At 36.4% G+C, this 27,744-nt stretch overlaps 1 protein-coding gene across 1 annotated transcript in view; it reads right to left on the bottom strand.

Moving 5' to 3' along the window:
• Positions 1-27,744, bottom strand: part of LOC104610969 (Transducin/WD40 repeat-like superfamily protein) — a 54,224-nt gene that overhangs the window by 6,529 nt on the left and 19,951 nt on the right. The window contains exons 8-14 of the mRNA XM_010277845.3: positions 25,642-25,782; positions 22,853-22,897; positions 6,833-6,999; positions 5,851-5,929; positions 5,683-5,765; positions 3,774-3,903; positions 1,356-1,488 (exon numbers count right to left, since the gene is read on the bottom strand). Of these exons, the coding sequence (XP_010276147.1) occupies positions 1,356-1,488; positions 3,774-3,903; positions 5,683-5,765; positions 5,851-5,929; positions 6,833-6,999; positions 22,853-22,897; positions 25,642-25,782 (778 nt within the window). The remainder of the gene's footprint in view (positions 1-1,355; positions 1,489-3,773; positions 3,904-5,682; positions 5,766-5,850; positions 5,930-6,832; positions 7,000-22,852; positions 22,898-25,641; positions 25,783-27,744) is intronic.

Here is a 27,744-nt window from a genome sequence, read left to right as displayed (position 1 = left end):
TTTTGAGACCTCTGATGATTTCTATCATTAGGTCCTTGGAGGGGGCCTTCCTTGATCCTTCTTCCCCTAATTGTAGAATTTGGATTTCTCATTCCTCAATTTTTTTTTCAAGGATAAAGAAAAGCAAAGCACTGATGGAAGATAGAGGAGGGATTTATAGTGACAAAGTATTGAGGAAGGAAAAGGCTGCAACAAAGGCAGTCAGGGAGGAGGAGAACATAGTGGAGGTTTTTTTGGATAAATAACATAGCGGAGGTTTCAGATGGAGAGGAAAGTGAGGATGTGATGGGGTCAAGAGAAATAGACAAGGGAGTAACCCTGAAGGTGGTTGGGAGTAGAATAAGGTAAAGGGGTCATTGTGTTCTCAGGCACAGAGAACAACTCTGGTAGGGATGCAAACAGATCACTCTCACCAGCCAGTCCAATTTGGTTTCCTAAACACTGATATATATAGTTCATAATTGATAAATTCAGTATTTTATATTTATATAACATTTGTTTTAAATGTACAAGTTCTTTTGATCGATAACAAAATTATATGTGTAAGTTAAAAGTAATTAATATTTTTAACTATTAATTTTTCTTTCTTTTAAAAATAATGAAGTGGACCCATGTTAGATCTGAACTCAATCAGAAACCTCTAGATCTGATCAGATTGGGATTTAAGATTTAAACAATCAAACTGGTTCAGATTTGGCTGCATTTTACCCAAATCCAACCTGAATGCACTCTTTCAACCTATCTGAAATCAGATGTTTCCTGTGCCTTATTTAAACAATTCCTTATTAACGAAAGAAAGAAAAAGAAAAATATACATAGAAAAGGATGCAAGAAAATTATATTGTGTATTTGTGTTCCTAATGCAAAACCAGTAAACAGTTCCGGCATCATATCATGTGGATATGGACAATACAAGCATGCTGAAATATCCCTACATTGCAGGTTATAGAAACAACCATGCAATCATGGATGTATTGTTTGTGAAATGGTTTTAATGCTTTATGTTTCAGTTGAAACCAAATTATCTCTGCAAAATAACCTAGAATTTTGTCATACTTTCTACATGCAACCTGACCACATTTTTTCTAATCAATTCTTAAGGCACTAATCATCCAATCAACAGAAAATCAAATCAGATAGATAAGATAGTAGATCTGAAGGGCAACCCAACTTCTACTTAATCTTTTCTGTCAGTAAGCTCTCATCAGTACACAGCAGTCCAAAGTCAGCGTTCAAGTTATTGATCTCACTGGTCAGACAGTGCACATACCAAGTATATGGATAGAAGCTGACTACCATTCTCCATATCAAATAATTTTCATGATCTAGAAAAAAGAAAGGTTGAATCTACAAACCTTCTGCATGAAGCTTATATGACCAAGATATGGATAGCTTTGACATGCTCCAAACGGATAATTGTGGCTTCAAACCTTGAGATACCGAGACAAGATATTCTGACCTCCCAACAAAAGAAAGGGTAACAATGGGCTGAAAAGCAAAAAGGAACATATTAGTACCTGCTGTAATAAACAGAAAATGAGGAAATATGGTTACCACCATAATGCTGGTTCTGCCAAATATCTGGAACAGTGGACTAGGTATAAATCAAATAACCTTCCAAGAAAAAATTATAAATATTCTACATGATAATGCCAATTATGTAATTACATATTTTTTTAATTCTAGTTTGATTAGACACCCCTATAATGTTTATATATGGGTATTGCGTAAAAAATAGCTATGGACATATCAGTGTTTTAAAAGGCGTGGGAGGCATACACCTGGAGGCACGCCTCCAGGCGAGGCGCTCCCAAAACGCCCTGAAGTGTACGCTAGAGGCGCTAACACCTCTGAGGCATACGCCTCTTGCACTTTTTTCAAGAGGCGTGCTAGAGGTGTACACCTCATGCACATCTGATATAAAAGGAAAAAAAGAAAAAAGAAAAAAAAAAAGGAAAGGGAAGGGAAGGAAAGGAAAAGAAAGGGAAGGGAAAGAAAAAGAAAGGGAAGAAAAAAAGAAAAAAGGAAAGAAAAGAAATGGGAAGGGAAGAAAAGATAAGGGGAAAGAAAGTGGTTTGCTCCCTAACCACTTTCAACTAATGTTATGCATCTTTATTCTTCTTAATATAAAAGATTTTTATTAAAAATAAAGAAAAAATGAGATCCCCCATCCCTCTTCATCCTCCTCCTAACCCCCCCTTTCAACTAATATTATGCACCTTTATTCTTCTTAATATAAAAGATTTTTATTAAAAATAAAGAAAAAATGAGATCCCCCTTCCTCTTCATCCTCCTCCTAACCCCCTTTCAACTAATGTTATGCATCTTTATTCTTCTTAATGTAAAAGATTTATATTAAAAATATAGAAAAAGTGAGATCCCCCCTTCCTCTTCATCCTGCTCCTAACCCCCCTCCTCTTAAGGAGGCTTACGCCTCCTTGTGTTTTGGAGGCTTACGCCTCTTGCATTCTGAACTACGCCTCACGCCTCTAGGTAGTGGAACGTCTCGCGTCACGCCTCTGCGTTTTAAAACATTGATTTGAATGATATTAGGGTGAGTTTTCAAAATGTTATGAACATGATGAATGCAGCACCATTACGACCATCAACAACCCACAAATTTTTAATCAAGGGTGTAATAGAGGTAGATATGCAACCCGGTCTAAACCAAAAGTAACTCAGATCATGAAATGGCAAACAAGGGTCAAGTAATGGATCATGAGAGCAGCAGGAGAGCAGAAAAAGTGGCTTAAAGCTGGGCATTGACTGGTAATAGTAACTTGCCAACTTGCACTGACATGGCTTAACTTCCCAACAAACAGAAAATTCAGTAAGAATCCTCTATTTGGGGAGAGAGAAGGAAACTATATAAGGTACTCTTGGCCTCCAGGACAGGGGACCCTCGACTATTTCCACCTTTCACTGACCAACTCAAGCTAATCCTCATTACCTTTCGGAAGTTCATAGACCACAGCCACAACTAAGGGTGCAATTGAATAGGCTCAATTCAAATTTGATGCTTATGCAGTTCGAACCTCAGGTAAGATTGATTAGTTATTTGAACACGAATTTGACCAAGAAAATGTTTGGTTCGGATATTATTTTTTTGAGCTTTCAAGATGAGCTCACACTCATCAAATATTTAGTCAAAGCAAACTTGAATTCAAATATAGGAATATTTTAGTTGAGCTGAGCCAAGACATAGACATGTTGAAGTTTGCCACAGCCCAATTCATTTGCACCCCTATCCACAATCATACCAGAATTCATCCCAAAACTTAATCTAAAACCCTAAATTCCAAAATTTGGGGAATTTTGCTCATAAAGGGAATATTTTATCTTTCGTGAAAAGCATGTTTAGAATGCATTCAAATTTAATTGTCCATACAATTCTTAACATATCTACAAAATATCACTAAAACGCTTCATCTCTACACTTGGTTTTCGACCTCATGCATGATATGTTTTACCTGCAATCTCCTGAACTACTTTGGAGTTTGCAGTATAATGGTAATTCTGTGAAAGTCAACATAACTGCTATGAACCCCCCCCCCCCCAAAACTAAAAAATTGCATATCTACATTTATAGCCCATGGACTTAGAGGATCATATTTTAGGTTTCATCAGACCTCATGTATGGAAAATTTTACCGCAATCTCCTATAGCTTTCCCAGAAAGCTTTTCATTTTTTTTTGTTTTCTTTTTTTTTTCTAGAGGAAGTCCAAAGGTGGCATGTAGCACAGAGATTTAGTAAAATATATTTGAAGAATTACCATAAGGGTTTCCCCAACTACTGCAACAAGGACATTTTTGTCTGGGTCCCACAAAGTAACAACAGTTTCTGCTGCAACAGCCAGAATTGAGCCATCAGGAGAAAACGTAGCAGCTGTTATGGGTTTTTTCCTGCAAGAAAAAGGTATGCTTTATCAGACAATATTGAGGGATGTAATGAAAAGAAATCATGTTAGACGAGCATAAATGCATTTTTATAAATAGTTTATAATTCAGACGCAGGTACAATTTTTACAACTAAAAAAAACATAAATAAAACTATGTTCTTGGTATAGAGTTGATAAATAAAAAAACATAAATGTTATGCAAAACTACAACATAAGCTTGGTATAAACGGTAGAATTGAAAACATTGCCAATCCAGTGAATCCCCTATATAATGGACAGTCTAGATTTGACATAGGATCCTTTCATATAGCAGAATGAAGGGCTACATAGCTTGTATCAATTGGGGGATCATCTGCCACATAATTCCTTCACTTAGGGACCTTTTTTGAATGAAATACCTATGTTTGCCACATGGACAGATGATTTAGCAGATCCAAACCATCCACCACATGGGGGACCTTTTGCATTTTTCAGGCATGCAATCCTCCAGTCCATATCAGCCTTGTATCCCTCCTTGAATTGGTGGTCCCCCCCCCAAAAAAAAATTTATTAGGTGTTCATATGTGTAACTGGCCTAACAAAGTGACTTACCATAGATTATTGAGTGTGTTTTGGAGCTAGTTTCTTTGAGCTAGTCTTCTCATGAAAACAGGTCAGAGGTAATTAATGCAGTTTCACTATTTTCACAACCAGAAAACATTGGAAACCCACTCTTAATAGTTTGTCTTTTTTAATTTCCAAGAGTGAAACCCACATATCACATCAGTAATAGGTAAGCCAAATAAATACAAAAGGGGGCCCCACAGAGATGGCAACTTGTTTCCTGATTTTGGAAGCTCCCTTTTGCTAGCCTTGAAATCAGTCCACTTTCAACAGACAGTTCCCAAATTTTAAAATTAAAGACTACAAGTGTCAAACAGGCTTCTGCATTTTGTGACAGAAATTTGTACCAGAAACACCAGCCACACAGAAAACAGGAAACAACAATATGGAAGACATCCATATCACTCAAGGATCAAAGTATCGGTATCAAGTATCATATTGGACAATAAGATATGGATACACTTTGGAAACGCATGGATACCGATGAAAGATATGAAAACAGTTGGATACACTAGGGAAATGCATAAAAATTACATAAATACATTAATAACACTAAATCTAAAGCTGAATTATCAATGAATAAGGTACAAACACATAAGAAATGCACACTTCAATACTGAGACTCTAGAGCATATAAGCATCAAACAATAATTATCACTCTATTTCAGTGTCATTAATGGGAATATTTATTTAGTACTATTATATTAATAATAAATATTTTTCAAATAATATGTTTTTTAATTTTGACAATTAACATATAATTGTTTTAATTTACATATTATTATAAAACAAAACATATAAATCATATAAGGTAGATAAATTAAATTATTTTTACAATTTTCAGTTTTTATTAATTTTTTGGGGAAAATTAAATCTTAAATTTACTTCAATCTTTATAATTAGATTTCTCTTTTAGTTTAAAAATTATAGTCTTCAATTTTTGTTAAAGTTAAAAACAATCCAAAAATTATAATTGTCAAGATACAGATACGTCAAACCAGGGCTCGATACAGTAGTGTATCATGTTGATATGCACAGCTTGTGGGATATATACCATATCATGGTGTATCCCCTATCCATGGCCATGGATACAAATACAGTACACCCCATATTAGGAGTATTGTATCGATATTTTAACCCTTGATCTCAATAAAACCACAAACCAATGCAAGTAACGTACTTGTATGTACCAACAGAATGGCATCTCCACCCGGATTTCTGAAGCATTTGGTTGCTTTGCTGATCATTATTGCGAATCCAAATCTGAAAATTTAAACAAAGTAGTTAAATCTAAAAATTTAATGGAAACAGCATATTCTGAACTTAAGATCCAAATGAATTAAGTTACCTTGAAGTCACCACCATAAGAAGAGCTCACAGCCATACGCTGAGTAGGATGGAATGCAATAGCAGAAATTGCGGCATCACTAGTAATTCACAGATCAAAAACCAGATATACCATATGAGAAGGTAGGCAAAAAAATCAATCATCAGAAAGGGAGTTGAATATAATAAAATAATTTTGAGAAAAGCAAGGAAAATCCATAAATTACTCATGATATCTGCTTTGTTCAGATCAACAAAAGTACAGGTATTCCCTAACATTCCTTACAAACATCCACTTTGAAGGATCATACTCTTCAAGATGTAACACATCAGTATCCGGATTAGGTACAACAGATGATAGAGTTTTGTGGTCATAACGTATTTATCACCACTTAAATGTTTGCTTTACACCAGCAACATTTCTTCAGTTGGAATACCTGGTAATCTAAAAATATGAAAGGACTATTGCAGCCAGGAGTCTCTTATGATAAGTGTTGACATTTTACCAGTTAAGCAAGTATACAGCCAATATCATATCCACTTAGGTTGAGTAGCCCCCAGTAGAACTTTAGGAGTTCCATACTGCAGGATCAAGATCTCATGCGTATATTTCTTGATTGGTACAGTAAATGCTTGATCCATCAATAGCATACGGATGAGAAATAGAAAAAACATAGCAACTGCAGTGAATCTAATAAGTACATATCAGCTGCCAAAAATACAAAAAGTTCAACGAAGTAAAAACACCTTGAGTGGTGACAAGATATGGAGTCCATCTTCATGTTAATAAAAGGTCTTTTTGTGCTATCTTAGCCAGATATTCTAAGGGTTTGCATGGATATCAAAATAAAACTGGGAGAATTTCAAAATGAAACTTCAAGAATAGAACATGAAATAAGAACCATTTTATATGAATTCAGCTACAATACAAGGTATTTCAGAATAAAAAAAAAAACCCATAAAGCAATAGAGATCATGATAACCAAGTGGCTCCAGAAGTAAACCTGTGAGGTTCATAAATAACAGTAGACAACGTGAACTCTCCACCCTGGGACCCAGATGCCCAAAATTTAAGGCAAACAAGACCACCTATTCCCTCTTCAGGAAGCTTAACTTCAGCAGTAGCCATAAGAGAGCCATCTATTGAAAGAGCCAATAAAGTTACAAATACCTGCAACCACCAATATGTTAAACATTCACTTTATTCAATAGTTATCACAGAAATAACATATTGGGATTGCTTATAGAAATGAAATCAATAAAAAATGTTTTAGAGCAGTAACTGATGAGAAACATTTATTGACAACTGGTGTTCCTCATCAAACAGATTATACCTTAATAAGTATATGTTGAGAATAATGCAAGTTGCTAAGCGAACTCTAGTAATTTTGACAATACATGCATATAAACTAAAGAAGCTGGCCCAAGTGTTCAATTCCATCAAATGACTTGGTGTAGGTCTAAAGTGAGGGGCACTGGGGATATCTACCTGAGGGACAGTAGATTGTGTGTGGGGATCCTCGGAAATCTCCTATTTATACAGATCTCCCAGGGAAAAGAGGGAAACTTTTCCACTTTGGGAAAGTTGCCACGAGTTTGTTGGATCTGAAACTGGAAAGCAGGCTGGGGTTTGGTCCACATACTAGGGCCAAGATAGGGCTGAGGCTGGAGCAGCGGGCATCACAGTGGGCTCAAATGACTTGGTGTAGGTCTAAAGTGAGGGGCACTGGGGATATCTACCTGAAGGACGGTAGATTGTGAGTGGGGATCCCCGGAGACCCCTTATTTATACAGATCTCCCCAGGGAAAAGAGGGAAACTTTCCCACTTTGGGAAAGTTGCTGCGAGTTTGTTGGATCTGAAACTGGAAAGCAGGCTGGAGTTTGGTCCACATACTAGGGCCAAGATAGGGCTGAGGCTGGGGCAGCAGGCATCACGGTGGGCTCCTCAACAACTCCAAGGATGAGCTATTCTGAACTGAGATCCGAAAGTTGTAAGTGAAATTGGGCATTCATACTACTGGGGCTAATAATAGGCCAAACATGTGTGTCGAAAGATTTCTGAGACTCCATTGGTTGAGAAAGTTCAGACCTGATCTCCTGCATTACTTTTGATGGATCAAAACATTGTGTTCTGATTGTGTGATGTTGTGCCTGCCTATCTGAGATATCCGGGATGAAATCGAAAACTCACTTGATGTCACAGTTGTCTGAGAAAAGGGGGTGATGGATGTAGGAACAAGAACCATGAGAGCCAGGATTGAATGGATCTAGATCTGGAACCATGAAGCTCTCAAAGGTTGATAATGGCAGTGTCATCACCAAGATTAAGCTGTGGCAGGATCAAGAATCAAAGCTCTGCAACAAAGTAAATCAAGAATCTGTTGCCACCTGCAATTACGATGACCTTGATGGTGCCATTTCCTCCTGGAGATTAGAGAGACAACCAGAGATTCTCAATGTAGATCTAAGGGATTCGGCATTGAGGTGGTCAAGTTCCAAAGGTCTAAAGATAAAGACAACCTGAACCAAGGAGAGGAGGAGAGGGGAAAAGGAATTGGTCAGACCCCCAGCCTACATACCCTCCAATGAGAGATCAAGCCACTGTAGTTTGCCGGTCTTGGAATTCTGGAGAGAGAGGGGAGGATCAAGATCGGGCTGGAAGAGGGTCTCTAAAGGTTGAGGGATGAACCAAAATTTTACCAAAATGGGAAGGGCTCCAAGAAGATCCTGATATCTTCGGGAGACCTCTAACTATATGTTTCTAAGTAGGGTTTCCCTTTCTGGAAAGTTCCTTTTGGGTTCACTATGCAATTAACCAATTTGCACCACTTGGACTAATTAAGGTCTTACCACGTGTCAATAGTCATTTCAATACTTGTGTACATGTGAGGATGTGCACTACTACAGTCTTCAAGTCCTTATGGGTAACATGAGGATGGCTTGAATACAAGGTTGCGATGCATGGCTGCAAGTTCGAGGACAACCACAGGGCAAGACCACAGAGTTAATCTTGTGGGCTATGGCCATGAGGTTGTGATTCGAACCAGAGAGCGTGATCATTAGGAAGCGATGTGGCTGAGTGAGGTCACAAGGTTGTGGCATTATCGCGGAGTGGGGTGGTCAGAGACTGAGGTTGCAGGGTAGTGATTTTATTGTCCTTGGGTACTATTGTGCCCATTACACGTTGCAAGGGGCATGATGACTAATTCTATGTACTTACACTTGGTCTATTAGCAATCCTTGTTATCTACTAGAGCTGATACTTTGATACTCTTCCCAGAGGTTTAGTGACACGATAGGCCATATGGATGATGCCAGTAGCTGTATTTTTTTTTTTTGGTATTCATGTCAGTAGCTGTATGGTCACCATTCAACTTAGGGTCATTTCCTTCAGTGTTCTAAAATGCAGAGGCATGATATGATATGTTACAGTATCCTAAGGAGTGAAGCATAAGCCTTCAAAGAATGTGCTTTTAACTTATTAAAAAGTAGAATAAAAAATTAAATAGAAAATAGTAAATAACCCAAAAATAGGAAAAATTTTCGTATTTGCAATTTCTAATAACAAAAATATAACTAAGTATCATCATCCATAGTAATAAACTAATAACAGATTATAGAAAGCAAGCAAGGTATGGCTTTATCAACCAGTAGTGTGTCACTTACTACTAAGAAATTCATAAATCACTTACAACAATTTCATAGTTCTCATAAATTGCATAACGTTAACATATACAGTGTCTAATCTCATATTTAACAAAATATGAACATTGGCAGCAATCAAATAAACAAAGAGAAAAGGGGTGGAATCCCCTGTTTTCTTATATATCAATGAAAAACAGAGAAAAAGAGACACTCAATGTGTTAAAAACTTATGGTCATGTATATGTAGAGTCATGAATCAAATCTCAAACTTTGACATCTGCTGAAGCACAAACCTCCTCTAAAGTCTCCTTTCTCTACTTTCTATATGGGAACGAGAACCCTAAAATGGGTTTTGCACTTTGCAAAATGGGGAGGGATTTGACATTTTGATATGTACTCCAATTTCATCATGTTAACATGTATCAGGTGGTGTACCTCCACCTGATATAAAGTGCTGAGAAGGCATAAGCCCCATACAATGTGTATGCTCTTTATCACCTTGCACGGAAGAGGTGCACCTCCAGGCATTGTTTAAGTCTCAAAGTTTGTTTTAGACCATTCAGGTATTCTTTTAGGCCTCATTCAGGTATTACCTATCACAACTTACAAAACTCTTTGTTTTAGACCTTTCTTTTAGGCCTTATTCAGGCATTCTTTTAGGCCTCATTCAGGTGTTACCTATCACAACTTACAAAACTCTTTGTTTTAGACCATTCTTGTAGGCCCAATCCTACAGGTGGGGTGAAATATTTTGTGGGCCAGTCCATTTAAGTGGGCTGCAAGCCCTATATTAATTTAGAAGGAAGTTGGGTCCCAATCGAACTCATTAGATATTAATAGACATTTAAATGGGCACCAGGCCCTAAAAGAGGTAGTTTATGTTAGTTCAGAAAGGTCTACTTAGACTTACTCGGTGTCCCACTTATAAAGAGATGCGACTTGTGTTCTTATAATGGAAGGTTTTTTCCCTCCTTAAACCACTCTTTAAGGAGAAATTGGAAGCTCAAAGATCTGAAAGTTGCTCTTCTATGTAAAGGGTATTGGAGTCTTGGAGATTCGGTAAGGAGATGGACAGCTTGTGGAGAAGGGTGATGATAGCAGACAAGTTTGGGTCTAGGCAGATGGGCTGGCAAGCAGGTAATAATGTGCAAATTTATGGTACATCTGTCTAGAAAGGTATTGAAAAAAATTTCCTCAATTCTCTCAAGGTGTCTTCTATGATGTGGTGGAGGGAAGAAGGGTGAAGTTCTGGATGGATAGGTGGTACAGGGAGCTCCTTTTGATAGAGGTGTTTCCTTCCCTGTTCATGGAAGCTCAGAATAGAGGGGCCATAGTCAAGGACTATCATCAAGTTCTAAATGGAGCGGTGACATGGAATCCAATTCTAAAATGGAACCTGCAGGATTGGGAGGTGGATAAAGCATTGGACATGTTTCAATTGCTTCAGGATCATAGACCTTGGGTGGGGCATCTGGATTGTAGAAGATGGTGGCATAATAGAGGCAAGTTTCCTGTTCAGACCTTTTTATAAAAGGTTGAATTTTGTGCTAGTAGTATCTTCCCTGATAGCAGGATTTGGCAGACTGCTGCTCCTTCTAAGGTTATGTTTTTGGTGTGGACTGCAACTCTTGGAAAGTGTTTGACTAGAGACACTTTGAGTAGAAAAGGCATGACTCTGGGCAATGTGGGTTGTGGTCTTTGTCCACATGAGTAGTGACTTGGAAACTGCTAATCACCAGTTTTTTCATTGTGCTTCAACATCTGAAATTCGGACCACAGTATTAGACACTTATGGTTGGAATGGGTTCTTCCCACAATCAATTTTGGAGTTTTTGGTTGCTTAGCAGATGCAAAGTTTGACGAAAAAAAAAGGAAAGGTTGTGTGGGGGGTTGATGCCTACAGCAGTATTTTGGTGTGTATAGGGAGAGAGGAATGCTAGAATTTTTTAGAACAATAGCTCTAGTGAGCAAATAGTGCTTGCAAAAATCAAAAGAAAAAAAGACAACAAATCAAGGCCCCTGGAGGAGTTAATTTCAGACATCTTGTTGGAAAACGTGGGGTTATTGGTCCAGATCTGAAAATAGAATTGTATATATTCCTAGGATTGTGGAAGGATTTATTTAGAAAGTTTTTTCTTTCTATTTCTTTCTTTCTATTTTTGTACTTTCTATTTTCTCTTCTTTCTATTTTTTCTTCTTTCTATTTTCTTTTCTTTCTATTTTTCTTTCTTTCTATTTATTGCAGCAGCTTATTGTATAAATATGCCCATTGGCAATAGAATGAAACATATCAGTATTTTACAATTCCAAAACATGGTATCAGAGCTCTAGGTTTGTCAACCTTGAGATTTTTTCGGCCTTCATTGCCAGTTTTTTGTGTTTTTCTCTTCTGGCCTTCAGTGTTGATCTGTAACCAGAAGTGTTCCTTTATTCTCCTTTCCTGCTGGCCTTATTTTTCCTCCATTAACAATGTCCGACATGACTGCAACAAGTGCTCCCATCCAAACTGATGAAGGAGCAACAAACTCTCATCCTCACACTGGTGATTTGCAGAATATTCAGACAACATATAGACCGAATGGCCAGAATTACTTGAAGTGGTCACAACTAGTGCGTACCTATTTGAAGGGAAAAGGAAAAATTAGTCACCTCCTTAGAATAGGACCAAGGTTGGGCGAGCCAAATTTTGATGCTTGAGACGAAGAGGACTCCATGATTATGTCATGGTTGTGGAGTTCAATGACACTTGAGATCAATGATACTTGTATGTTTCTTCCCTCTGCAAAGGCTATTTGGGATGCTGTCCGACAAACCTATTCCAAAGCCCATGACGCTACTCGTGTCTATGAGGTCAAAGTGAAGACTATGGCGGCCAAACAAGGGAGCAGGAGTGTTACAGAGTATGCAAATCTGCTGCAAAATTTATGGCATGAGCTTGATCATTATCGGGTTCTTGAGACAAAGTGCACAGATGATGATGTGATCTTGAAGAAATTTATTGAAAAAGATAGGGTGTATGATTTTTTGGTCGGACTGAATGCTGAATTTGATCAGGTCCGAATACAAATTCTTGGCAAAGAAGAAGTGCCTCCATTGAATGAAGTCATAGCCCTTGTCAGAGCTGAGGAAAGCCGCCGTGAAATCATGCTTGAGCCTAAAGATCCCAAAGGCTCAGCCATGGTGGCAAGGGGAGGAAGTTACAGTGGTTCAAAGGGTGAGAACAATCACAACTTGGCTCGTGACACAACCACCCGTGACTCTAACGATAACCTCTGGTGCACCTATTGCAAGAAGCCCAGACACACGAAAGATCGGTGCTGGAAACTTCATGGGAAACCTCCCACATCCAACAAGGAATGGGGAAATCGAGGAGTTTCAAAAGGAGTTCAACAGGCCCATAATGTCTCCACAACCCCGCAACAAGAACACTCAAGTCAGGGACCATTTAATGATGAAGAAATTGAAAGGCTAAGGTGCTTCTTGAAACCAGGAAGTGGTTCTACCTCTCTTGCTCTCTCAGGTGAGTATTTATCTCTAGGATTACATGCCTCGGCTAGTGTATTTCCATTGATTCTTGATTTTGGAGCTACTGACCACATGACACCCTCTTCACTACATTTTCTCACCTATACACCCTGTCCTAGTAATAGAAAAATTTCTGTTGCTGATGGTTCTTTCACCACAATGGCAGGGATTGGGAATATTCAAATTACTCCATCCCTATTACTTAAAATAAGTGCTTCATGTTCCTAAGTTATCCACTAGCCTTATCTCTATACATAAACTCACCCAGAATGTGAACTGCAATGTTGTGTTCTTCCCTTCTTACTGTGTATTTCAGGACCAGGTTTCGGGGAAGAAGATTGGACTTGCTAAGCAAACAGATGGACTCTACTACCTTGAAGCAACCAACAAATCATTTCACACTGTTATGCATGTCACACACGAGTCATTCTTATCTACCTCCAATAAAGATTTAATTTGGCGTCATCATTTCCGTTTTGGTCATCCTTCATTTCCTATTTTAAAAACAATCCTTCCTTGTTTAAAGGAATTGATGTTGAAACCTTTCATTGTGATGTTTGTGAACTTGCTAAGCACAAAAGAGTTTCTTTCCCAATCAGCAATAAAAGATCTTCAACTCCTTTTTATTTATTACCCTCCTCACAGACATTCAATCGTCAAGAATCACATCCCTCTGAGTCACATTCCTCTGAGCCCCACATTCCCGAGTCTCAACAAGAGTCAAACAACCTGACCATTGAACCAAATTCAGACACTGTTAACCCCACGAATGATGTGCATGATAATGTGAGATATATGCAGGTTTACTCTAGGAGGAAAAATCTAGATCCTCAACCTGTGCAAGTCCAAGATTCAACTCCTAATCCTAGAACTGAGGGATGCTCAGAAACTGAACCTACACCTTCACAGCCTTAGTATGAGTATGACCTACCTATTGCACTGAGAAAAGGAACCACAGAATGTACCAAACGCCCATTGTACCCTTAAGCCAAATATGTATCATTCCAAAGATTCTCTAAATCCCATAAAAGTTTTCTAGCCAACCTTAACACCATTCCGATTCCTAATACTCTAGCCAAGGCACTTTCTAATAAGGAGTAGAGAAAAGCCATGAGTGTGGAAATGGAGGCATTAGAAAAAAACAACACATGGGAAGTTGTGGATCTACCAAGAAACAAGAAGACGGTAGGTTGTAAATGGGTGTTCACAATTAAGTACAAATCTGATGGGTCATTAGAAAGGTACAAAGCACACCTGGTAGCCAAGGGATATACACAGACTTATGGGGTAGATTATCAGGAGACTTTTGCCCCAGTAGCTAAAATGAATACAATAAGGGTGTTACTGTCGTTGGCTACTAACTATAATTGGGATTTGCAACAGTTTGATGTAAAAAATGTGTTTCTCCATGGTGATCTAGAAGAGGAGATATACATGGACATTCCACCGGGTTTTGGAGAAGGCATTAAAGGGAACAAAGTTTGTCGGTTGACGAAAGCACTATACGGTCTCAAACAATCTCCGAGAGCATGGTTTGGAAGGTTTACGAAGGTAATGCTGAGTACAGGTTACAAGCAAAGTCAAGGTGACCACACATTGTTTATCAAACACAAAGCCTCAAGGGGAGTTACTGCACTATTAGTCTATGTGGATGATATAATCGTTACTGGGAACGATAAAAAGGAGAAGGAAGCATTGAAAAACTGCCTTGCCAGAGAATTTGAAATAAAAGACTTGGGGAGACTAAAGTATTTTCTCGGAATTGAAGTTGCACATTCTAAACAAGGCATCTTTATCTCTCAACAAAAGTATGTTGTTGATCTTTTGAGAGAAACAGGAAATATGGCACGTAAACCAGCTTCCACGCCTATAGATCCCAATCATAAACTTGGAGAAGCCCACGAGAATGCAAGTGTAGACAAGGAGATGTTCCAAAGACTAGTTGGAAAACTCATTTATCTTGCACATACACGACCAAATATTGCATATGTTGTAAGTGTAATAAGTCAGTTTATGCATAATCCTAAAGAAGTTCATCTACAGGCTGCTCATCGAATTTTGCACTATTTGAAAGCCAATCCAGGAAAAGGAATTTTATTCAGAAGAAATGGAGGATTGACTCTTGAAGCATATACAGATGCCGATTATGCAGGATCTCCAGTAGATAGACGGTCCACTTCTGGTAATTGTACCTTCTTAGGAGGAAACTTAGTCACTTGGAGGAGTAAGAAGCAAAATGTAGTGGCTCGGTCAAGTGCAGAGGCAGAATTCAGGGCTATGGCACAAGGAGTGTGTGAATTACTCTAGTTGAAGATAATTTTAGAAGACCTGAAGATTCCACAAGAAGAGCCTATGAAACTATATTGTGACAACAAGTCAGCCATCAATATTGCTCACAATCCTGTTCAACATGACAGGACGAAAGCACATCGAAATTGACCGACACTTTATAAAAGAGAAACTGGACAACAAGTTGATTTGCACTCCCTATGTGTCTACAAAAGGACAACTGGCCGATGTACTTACTAAAGGGCTCAATAGTACAGACTTTCGGAGAATTATAGCCAAGCTGGGAATGAAGGATCTCTATTCACCAGCTTGAGGGGGAGTGTTGGAAAACGTGAGGTTATTGGTTCAGATCTGAAAATAGAATTGTATATACTCCTAGGATTGTGGAAGGATTAATTTAGAAAGTTTTTTCTTTCTATTTCTTTCTTTCTATTTTTGTACTTTCTATTTTCTCTTCTTTCTATTTTTTCCTCTTTCTATTTTCTTTTCTTTCTATTTTTCTTTCTTTCTATTTATTGCAACAGCTTACTGTATAAATATGCCCATTGGCAATAGAATGAAACATATCAGTATTCTACCATTCCAAAACACATCTCTTATCTGTGCGACCTCTGGATGGTGAATTCTGATCTCTTCGGAGGAGTCTCAGTCAATGACCTCAATAGAGATGTTCACCTTTTCTTATTTCTCCCTCACCTTCCATCAACCACCCTTCAGAATTCCTGAACCCATCAATGAAGGTGTGATGATCTTAAAATTTGATGGAAGTGCCTTAGGTAATCCTGGATTAGCTGGTATTGGAGGAACATTAAGGGATGAAAGGGGCAACATCGTTTGGACTTTCAGCGGTCCTATTGGCGTGGCAGATTCCACAAAGGCTGAAGTAATGGATGCCCTCACAGGAATCAGAATAATAAAAAGTTTGGGAATTCAAAATATAACCATTGCAGGTGATTCAGCAAATACAAGAAAATGGTTAAGAGACAAAGAAGGGGGACCATAGAGATTAAGTCACTATTTAGAAGAGGACAGGGACTCTTTGGAATGCCTAAATGTAAAGTTAGTTCAGATTCCTAGGGAATACAACCATACAGCAGATGGCTTAGCTAAATGTGGTGCGCTCTTAGAGCATCTATATAGCGACAAACTTCCTCCTTTGTAAACTGTAGGGGTTCTCCCCCTGCTTTGTACACCTCCTCATGTATCTCGTTTTTTTAATCAATGAATATTGATTAACTTTTCTCAAAAAAAAAAAAAAATCAAAAGAAAAAATATGCACTTGGTTGGGAGATCATAGGGATGATTTGACAGATTTTGTAGTGTGCCACCTTAAGAAGTCCTTATGGTCTTAAGCAAGCTCCATAGGTATGGAATGAGAGATTTTGTGGTGTCAATGTGTCATTCTTGAAGCAGGATTCTCCCAGAGAACTTCAGATTACTTTCTATTCTTTGTTAGATGCCCTCAAGGCATTATTCTGCTCCTATTATATGTTGATGATATTATAATCACTGGGGATGATCAGAAAAGCATCCATTCTCTGAAACAACTGTTGAGTCAAACATTTTGGATGAAAGATCATGGGCACTTGACCTACTTCTTGGGACTGGAAGTCTCACATAATTCTTATGGCCATTTTAATCAATAGAAGTATGTCACCAATTGTTAAGTCCTTAAGTTAGCTGGACTAGGAGCAAGTTATTAAGATACTCCCAGACACAACTTAAAAAATAATAATAAAAAAGAAAAATTTCTTATAAGCCCAGTTAGGCCTATTAGCGGGCTGAAACATTTTAATAAATAAAGGCGCCCGCAGTCTAATTTAGTAAACAACAGGCCCCAAGTTAATTGGGCTTGTTTGTAATGCAATAAGCATTTAATGGGCCTGCAGTAAAGCTCATTTAGGGGAGCAGCATGCCCTAAAAGAATTAAATCTACATTAAATAATTTTCTTGTGAGATGCCCCACTTATTTATAAGGTGATGTTACTTGTCCTATTCTAACAAGAGGGCTATTCTCCCTTCTTTAACCACTTGAAGTGGGGGGCAGACATGTCACTCTAGGGCAAAGAGTTATTTTCCCTCCTCTAACCACTTTAAGTGAGGGGACACATGTCACCCTAGGGGAAAGAGTTTTCTTCTCCCTCCTTAACTCATTTTTTAAGTGGGGTGACATTTGGCACCCTAACCACACCTCTTCTCTATATAAACCCCTCTCCTACAAGGATAAGGGGCTAATGCCATTTTGTTGGCTAATTCAATTCAGTTGATAGAATTTACAGCAATAAGAGACAAGCCAAAGGAGAAAGAAAAGAAGATTGTGGTGTGGAAGAAAAGGAGAAAGAAGAAGGTAGGGATTGCAGTATTCCTCCTCCACCTTTTCATTATGATACTCCTACAACTTCCTCTATTAGACCTATGTCTTTCCTCATACTCCTTTCACACTTACCTTCCTTATTGTTATTATCTTCTTTTTTTTCTCTCTCCTTGTCTCATTTTTAATCATATGTGAGGGAGACAACCATCTACAGCCTTGTTCATGAAACTTGGTTGATTATGGTTCCTCACAGCCATGGTTTTAAAAGGTATTAGAGGTGTGGCCTCGGTACCCTTTACAAGAAACTGTAGCCTCAAATTTTGTGAGGCGTATGACTTAGGGTAATCGAATAGAATAGATTTCTTTCGTCTTGTTTTACCATTTTCCCTCCCTTCTTCTCTGGTTAGGAACGACCCCTCAACTTCTAATCCTCCATTGAAAACTTCTTGAAGACTGAGGTCTTGAGTCTCTTGATTGGCGACCAAGGTGAGTTTTTTCCTCCTCCTCCTCCTCCTTCTCCTCCTCCTTTGGTTTTGGTGCATAGGGTTTCTATTTGAATAGTGTTGCTGCTGATCTCCCAAAGTCCAAAATGGAGATCCAAATCAAGCCTTTTCCTATGGCAGTTATCTTGATGAGAATGACAAAAGCATACTATATTTGATATTAAAATGTAAGAAGTCTCACCCAGCCCAAAATAACAAGTGATCGATCACTGACCAGTGATCTGTAAGATGATAAACAAAGGGAGATGAATATCAAGAAATTCAAGACAATAATAATAATTATAAAAGTCACCCAATAACAAAGATGAATCTTTTCCCATGCAAAGATACTTGGCTGTCCCGTCCATGTGACCTACCAGTTCCATTACGTCTCCCAAGTCCCAAAAACCTTGCTGCTGCCTGCTAGCCTGCTAAAACTATGTTTGTCTTTGTTTTTCTCAGCATTGGACAAGGGCTAAGTCTCTCTTACTATTAAGTGTTTAAAGCCATTTTTGGTCTTGCACCCATCATTACTTATTGATTTCTTGTCTTTCTATTGTTGGGTTGTATGCATTCATATGCATAATTCAGGTTACTAATTAATTTCTTTAATTTTCATTTTTTTTATTTTTATTTTCAGGTGAGAAGTGAGAATTCAAAACAGAGTACCCACCTTAACAACAGGAGAAGACAAAAAAAGAAGTGGCACCATTGATTCAAGCCATTTTCAGGTAAATATAGAATAAGATACAAGGGATGAAGTTTGCAAGTTGTTAGGATTCTTTAAGGGATTATTGATTTGGGACTTAAGGAATCTTTCATTTCTGCCACTGATTATTCTTTTTCATTTTAATTTTATTTTTTTCTTTTCAGATGAGAACCAAAAACAGAGTACCACAGTAATAGAGGTTGAGTCAACTGACCAACAAGGCAACAATCAATCACAATTCAAGGGATTCACGACCAAGGTAAATGCTCATCTAATCCTTCTTATCCATAAATTCTAATCTACCTCTTCATCTCTTCTATAGGTTAATTGATTACTTATCTTAGTGATCAGTATTCTCCAATTTCTATTAAAAATTTAAAACTCAATGGTTATGTTTATTTATTTACTTTTTATCAGCTTCAATTGCTATATTCATTCTTAATCCTTTTTTTGAATTTTGACTGTCACATGAAGAATAGGATGAACGGATTTGTAAACCTTATGAACTATGTCCATAATTTTTAAGCTTTTAGTTTGAGGCTTATGCCTCAAACCGCCTCAAGGCTTACGCTTCGCCTCTTCCACACCTAACCGCCTCACCTCTGCCTTACGCATTTTAAAACTTTGCTCACACCATATTAACCCTTGTGTGAAGAGGAAACCATCTGCAACCTTGTTCATGAAACTTGGCTAATTATGGTTCCTCACACCATGATAATGCACATAACTACAATTTAAAGGTCATTTGTAGCCTTTTTGATGAAATATGACTATTTATGATACCTATTTACTTGTTATGTATAAAAAGTTTGCTTATTTTTTTATTGGTTTTTCTCTCAATGAAAGAGGGAATATATACCAGTCAAAGGAAAATTCTATAGAAAAATGATACTTAGTTTTGTCTATTCATTTATACTCCTGAATCAGAATCAAAAGGTTTTCTCTACCCCTAGTAAAGATGTAATTAAGGGAACAACTACGTGATTTCCTGAATGGGACTTACCCAAATAACAAAAAAACTTAGTTTATCTAATTGGGTGAATTGTGTCCGAGAAATTGTACTAAAAAAAATTCCACTAACACCAATCTTGTCAATTGCTAATTTAAATAATTCCAAGGAGGCAGATACTCCATTAGAGCTCAACTTGAAATTGTCCTATGATGATGAACTTTTATTGCTTGATGCTTCACTATATATACAACTTATGAGCAGCTTAATATCTCTCTATGACAAGGCCTAACACTTCCTCCATTGTCCACGTTGTCAGCACAGTTTTCAAGGTGCCAAGGCGAGGCTAGGTGTCAAGGGGGCACCTTGTCGCCTAGGCGAGCGCTTAGACATCACCTAGGCAATAGATTTTTTTTTGTATAGAAAACATAGATCCTAGGGTAGTTCCCTAGGTACCATAGCCATATTTCCTTAAGAAAAGTATAGATTTCATGTTAAAGTATAGAAAATCAACATATTCATGAGAAGAAAAAAAAAAGGAAAAGAAAATTCAAAAAATATAGGGGCTGAACCCTTATTTTTGTTATGGGAAAAGAAGAAAAGTAGTAGTAGTAGTAGTAGTAGTAGAAAATGTGTTGAAAAATGTGTTCATTAGACAAAATTTTAAGTTCTTCCTTACTTATTGGTTCAATACAGCATTTAGCAATGTTTGTACTTTTTATTGATTAAATCCTAACAAATAAGAAAATAATAAAAAGAAAATAGTATATAAACACACAAAATGAATATTTTAGTTTAATAGTGCCTATTTTATAATTATAATGTCAAAAAATAAAGAATAAAAAAGTATTTTACAATACATAGTACAAAACTGCTTGGCGATTAGGTGAGGTGAGCCTCAAAGGGCGCCTTGTCGCCTAGGCGTCGCCTTGACAACTATGGTTGTCAGTAAGTTTATTTGCACGCCTTGGCAACCTCATCAATTTGCAGTATTTCAGATTATTTGATATATTTGTAGCACTTTATCTCATGGTCTAATTTTTCCTCAGTCATCTTCCACCCAACTTTGGGCTTATTCTATTCATGGTTTCAAATGCGAAATGTCGCTAATGTCGCCCGACATATGTCGATGTCGAGGCTCACTGACATGGAAATGGATGGTAATATAAAAATTACATTATTTCGGTCGACATTTCCTATATTTCGGAAATGTCAACCAAATCGGTCCAATAACCAAAACAAAGGCAGTTTTTCCTATTATGTTGACAGGATGTCAACTAATATATTACATTGTTATAATACAATATATTAATATAAATTATTCCATTAATAATTTCTATTTAATATTTCAAATGAAATGTTTATAAAAAAGAATTAACAAAATATAAAAACAAAAGAATAAATTAATTACTTTATAATATAAAACATAAAATATTTTTCGAGTAATAAAATATTAACTAGTTAATATTTTTTAAAATATTTATCAAAATCAGAAAATGTTTATTAAATTTTATAATAAATCATATTCTACATTTAATATAAAAAATCAGAATAAATTCATTAAATTTTATACTAAATCATAATTTATTATAAGTTTAGTATTAAAAATCATAATAAATTCATTAAGTTTTATAAGAAATCAGAATTTATCATAATCTTAATCCTACAAAAAGGAGAACCAGTTTATTAAATTTATAATAAAGCATGATGTATTATAACTTTAATATTTAAAAAATCAGAATAAATGTATTTTTTATTTAGAAGTGTGAAATAAATATATTAGAATTTATAATAAATCAGAATTAAAAATAAGAAATATCAGATAACCTTGTAAAAACATCAAAATGCATAATAAATCAGTAAATCGTCATTTACTAATTTGTTATTGATCTTAGTTTCTTAGCTTTATATAATGGTTGGGAATAAGATAATAGTCTAGAAATATGTATTAATGCTTCTTTTATCATTTTACAAAATATCATTGCATATTTCCACATATTTCATAATATTTCCACAATGTCTCTAATTTTTACAATATTTCCCCTCGACATTTCCGACACATGTCCTATATTTTGGTAAGCGACATTTCCATCGACATCAACATTTTAAACCTTGATGCTATTGCCAATTGGGCAGGGTGTACACATACCCGATGACCTACTACAAGTTGGTGTGTTTTGTTGGTGACTCGTTAATTTCCAAAAAGTGCAAGAAGCAATAATCTGTCTCCAAGTCCTCTATAGAGGCTAGGTATCAGGCCATGTCTTCTGCTTGCAGTGAAATCAGTTGACTCAAAGCTCTACTTAAAGAACTGGGTCTTTACCACTCACCCCAGCTCCCTTATTTGCAGGTAATAAGAATGCAATCAAAATTACCACTTGACTAATCCAGTGTTTCATGAGGGCACCAAGCACATTGAAGCCAATTGCCACTACATTAGGAAACAGTTCTTTACTGACCACATTTCTTTTCCCCATGTTTCTTCTGGATTTCATCTAGATAATCTTTTCAATAAAGCCAGCCAGACATACCTTTCTAGTTGACAAACTGATGCTTACCTAGTGGCATCAGTTTGAGGGGGAGATTAGAGATGTAAAGGATTAGGGCTGAAGTTGTGTGTTTACTTCTTTAGGCGCACCATTGTAGTATACAATGTAACTGCACTATATCACTCTTGTACAGATTTTTTTGTATTTGTTAGTGAAGGACAAAACTTCCTTTCACATTTTCATACCTACTAATATATACATTTCATTCTTGGGTTGTAGCCTGACTTAGACACACTCATTCAAATTCTGTGTGGCCTCTTTCGAACTGCTCCTGACAGAAATTGTATAAGATAGTTAAGGATTGACTTGATAACAAGGCAATCTTAAATCCAATGGATCTCTTAAATAAAAATTCTAAATAGCAGCCATAAACCTTTTAGAATAACTCTTTAAGGGAAGTACTGGTTATAAATAAACAAAACAAGAAAAAATGTAAATTTCAAAGTATCTTAATAAAAATGGCCTTTAATTATAAATAAGAATGAAGCAAGAAAAGCAAAACAGAGGACAACTATGGAATGAACCAACCAAAAAGAATATCAAAATAAGAACTTTAATTACCGTCACATCATCTCCTGGTTGATGGTTTCTTTCACAGACTTGAACCTGAAACAATTAGCAGATTTAATTGCATCAACTCTTAACTCAATCAATTGTCAAAGGAAACCAAGGACATGTTTGGCTTAGGAGAAGTGAAGAAACAGGGAAAATCACTACATGGTAAATAAGAATTCACAAGCAAGCAATAGAAGAATCTGCAAGAATATAAATAAATTACTCTATAGCAGTTGGCTATAATAGGAAAAAATTCAAAGCTTTATTGCTCAAAGTAGAAAATCGCACAATAACAATGGAAGAATGGTTACAAGACCCATTGACACCCTCATATAGACCGATGGGGGGGAACCAGCCACTTCCTACATATATGCTGACTTAACCACACCTTCATCTTACCAAGTGTTCTTAAAACATTGAAATCTTTCTCCTACACTCCACAGAACAGAACATTCCAAGTGCATTGAGATGCTTCCATCCCCCTTCACCTATTTTAGAATATCTTGGATTCAAAAATCATCAACAAGCCCCTTGGAAGCCTCTTAGCTTAAATATCAAACCAAATATGCACTCAAAACATTACTTGTGAGCCTCATATCAAACTCATGTAGTTCAGTCTCTTCAACAAAATCTATATTTTATTCGCCCAAATAACATTTCTGACCTATTTCCTTCTCTCCAGATCCCTAAGACCCTTGGTGTTCCACAATAAAATCCTCATAGAATAGGCAGGATTAGGAAACCGTCCACCTGTCTCACTTTAGCCTCCACCGTCCCTATCAAACAACCACCAACCACCCCCCAAGTCAGTGACAGCAATCCCCTTGTACCTCTATCCTACCATCCTTGCCCTCCGCATCCACATTTATCTCACCTCCATGTCTTGACTAGCATTATTATTATATGCAGGCTTCAATGATTCAGCTTTTAAACTTTGGCCTCCTGATTGGAACCAACCTCTTTAGGAGATTAATGTTTTCAAAATCGTAATTTTATTGTAAATCATAAGGGGGCTTGAATTGAATCATATCATGAATGGTATCACAAATCATAATATTTTTTCTGAATTTTAAAAATGTTATCAAAAATACTAGAACTCTCATAAAATAAGAAAAAATGACTGCATTCTAGCAACCATAGACATCATATGAGTAGGTTTTGATGGTGATTATACTACTTGTATACATTGACCAATATTCAGTAAGTAATATGATTAAGTTCAACATTAATTATTTTGTTGTAACCAGAAAAAATATATATATTTTAAGAACTATAATTGCTAAATTATTGAAAGTTATACAGATGGAGTTATAGACAGACAAGACAATATTTATAGAAGAAATGAATATTCCAAAATACATTAATATTGTACAAACCACAGTTATATACAATTAAAAAATAAAACTCTGAGATCTGCAGACATTTCAACTGTCCTAAAATTTACACATTGCAATTCATTTTCCATTTATTTTATAGGTCATGCATATTTTTCACACATTTCGTGACAGATATGAAGACATGGCTAGCGCCTTTGCTTTCATGGCACAAAGGGTATGGAGCCAACTGGTGTGAACAGCTATATATTCAATAAGAAAATAATAATAAAAATATGGTGGACCCTTATTTCCATGTTACAAAATAAAAGGGGAAAATATGGGGCCAAACTCCTATTTTCATGCTTATAGAGACATTGAGGTGTCCAATAGAAGATGACGGTATAAGCCCTATTTTCAGGTCAGAAAAGAAAGAAAAAGTATGGGAAAAGAAAAGAAAAACTGAGTCAAAGCCATTATTTTTCTGTTAACATAGGTGCCCAGAATCCAAATGGAAAAAACAAAAGATAGCATAGAGCCCTTGTTTTCATGTTAACATAGGTATCCAAATTATGTGAAACTGTGGTTTTTGAAGGACTTAGTTTAATGTTCTTATTTTGTGATGGATAGGTGTCCAAATTATGCAAAACTATGGTTTTTTGAAGGACTTAGTTTAATGTTTTTATTTTGCAATGGATCTAAAAAACCTTAAGTTGCTGCACTCTGTTTAATTAATTAGATTTTACAAGTAATGTCAAAACCACAGTTTCACATGAAACTAACAAAAGTGTATCTGTATTTGATTTTTTCTTTGAAAAATAACATCAATTCAATAATAAGAGAAAGGAGAAAGGATTTACATGAGAATGGCTTGGTAGATAAGGGAGCCACCATAGCCAAAAAAAAACAAAAAATAAAATGCCAAGGTATTAGCATTTGTTGATTCTAGTATCTAGACCTTTGAATCAACAACTATAATTTGGAATTTCAAAAAATATAGCTCTTTTAAAAATTTAGTCAATAATTAACCTTTTATTGATAAGCAACAGTAGAATGGAAATTTGTTCCTACTTATAATGTAATAATATAATAATCACAGCATTAATTAACTTCTAAAGGAGATTATTCATCACAAAAATGTTGTATTTGATTGTTTAGGATACTTGCTTTTTAGTCTTCTATTATTTGTTGTGCACAAATGAGTTGTCGACTTTTAGGCTTTCTGTGTAATTAACTAATTATACCTCTTCCAACACTTCCTTGAGTTTCATAAATAAGTTTCATGTTTTATAACTTTTAAAATATTTTCACTATTGCCTCAAATTTTCAAATTCCTGAACAAGATTGTTTAAGTTTTGCCATTTTCACATGGCAGCACACCCAACGAAATAGAATCTTCAAACCATGGTTGGAAATTGAAAACATCTATACATGCACGATTCAATTATTAAAGCATTTGCCTCAAATATTGAACCCACTTACCTGTGAAATTTCTCGATTGTCAAACAAGCTGTAGAACTGTATGCGGTAGTTCTCTGTCCGTATGGCAGCTAACCCAGCAGTGTGATCAAATGCAATCCCATTAAATGAGTCTTGATAGATCTTTGGAAATGAACAAGGAGGCTGAAGATACACATGTAAGAATACAATTTAACACCATAAGCAATAGTTGCATACTTGCATTGCAAAATGAAGAAAATAGATTGAGCCCCTTCTGAGTTTATAGTCATGTTCCACTAGCACCAGGCCTTAACCAAATATAAATTATATAATACAATAAAATACATGGTTTCCATGCTATGATACACCCAGATACCTGTGCATGGGTGCGATGTCATAGTGGACACTTCAGTTTTTAATGTAAATTCAGTGTGACAGGTGACACCTCATCCACCCATGTCATTTCTGTATCAGCAGTACCATAGCTTCCACATGATACAAAACAAGTATAGTCAATCAATCATTACAGAATATCAGGTGCATGTGCAGAAGGATTAAAAGAATCCAGCCACAATTGACAGTTCCTACCTTGGGCATCTGCTAGGTCCAGACTAAAAGTAACAAGGAAAAAGAATGCAAGCCAAGTACATAAAAACATGGGATACAAGAGTAGTGCCTTCTTCCTATGGGGTTAGTGTTTGGAAAGGAATTCCTAGTTTCAATTTGAGTTTGCTAGCAGCTCTAAATTTGTTGTAGGGAATGGATGTAGAGTGAGATTTTGGGAGGATGAATGGTGTGACAATGAGAAGTTAATGTAATTGGTGTCCAAGGCTGTAAAAGTTGAGTTTAAAGGTTATTACTGTTATCTAATGTTTGGAGAGAATTGGAGAGCAAGTTGTTTGTGTCCTACTTTCAGACGTCCTCTGTTAGACAAAGAAAAGATAACTTTTTACAAAACTGGAAGAAATTAAAGTGGGTGTTAAGAAACCTGATGCTAGACAGTGGAAGGAATTTTAAAATGGAAAATTTGCTGTTAAGTCATTTCACCACAGGTCTATTGGGCAACCCTTTTCTCCCTAGACAGGAGGCAATTGCTTGGCTTCTCATTGAAAAGTATTCTTACTGCTGAATAACTAAGTCAAGAGGTTTATTGATCCCAAACATGCACATTATGAGCATGGAACAAGAGGAAGATCCAAGTCATTTGTTTATTCATTGCAGGGTGGTGGTGTTTGTCTCCTCCTTTGCAGCATTTTTCAAGATAGATGTACCAAGTCCATCTAACCCTCTAGATATTTTCACTAAATGGCCAAGAATTTCAGGCAGGAAAAAAGCTAAAATCTTCTGAAGCATCATTACTTCAATGTGTGCTGGGGCATTTGGAGGAAAAGAAACAAGAGAATATTCAATGATAAGTACAGAGAAGAGGTTAAATTAGTAGCAGAAATTGCAGCTTCAATTATGGGTTGGTCTCTTGCCCATTTGGAATTTAAAAATCTTAGCAGATGTGATCTTAGGGATAAGATGTGGGAAACTTTGAGATATCGTAACAGGTATATTCAGGTTTGGATGGAAATGATGTTTCATTTTTTGGGTTTGGTTATCCTTGTAATGTCTTGGTGAAAACTCTTCACTAGGTTGTACTTATTTTTTCTTTAACGAATTTTTCTCTTACTATCAAAAATAAATAAACAAATAAATATGGGAGTGTGTCTGTCTGTCTGTCTTTTTGTCAGGTTATTTAGAGAAGGCTGAGCAACCAAAGAATCTTCCATGTGGCACGTTGATTAGGGCCCAAAATGAGCCTCCACATGTTCCTCTCACTATATTAAAATACTGAAATATACTAATCCAATATTACTTGTGGAAGACACAAATAAAAGATGAGGTACAGGGCTGATGTGGGATTGGAGGATTACACAATGGCCAAACCCAAGATTTAAAATGTCTGTCAGTGGAAATATCAACCGTCCAAATATGGGAAACATGTTGAAAATGTTGGAAATACTGTTAATATGTCAAATATAGAATGATAATATTATCTTGTTCCAAATCATTAAACAAAGCTAAGAAACCAAGGTTATAGACAAAATAATACGTTGTGAATTTGTCTTGTCAACCTTTAGGTTCAAAACTACATGATGG

The sequence above is a fragment of the Nelumbo nucifera genome, chromosome 7 (assembly GCF_055504915.1).
Source record: "Nelumbo nucifera cultivar China Antique chromosome 7, China Antique-T2T, whole genome shotgun sequence".
NCBI lineage: Eukaryota > Viridiplantae > Streptophyta > Magnoliopsida > Proteales > Nelumbonaceae > Nelumbo > Nelumbo nucifera.
Note: the sequence above shows the minus strand (reverse complement) of the source record. Positions and strands in the feature narration are given on the sequence as shown.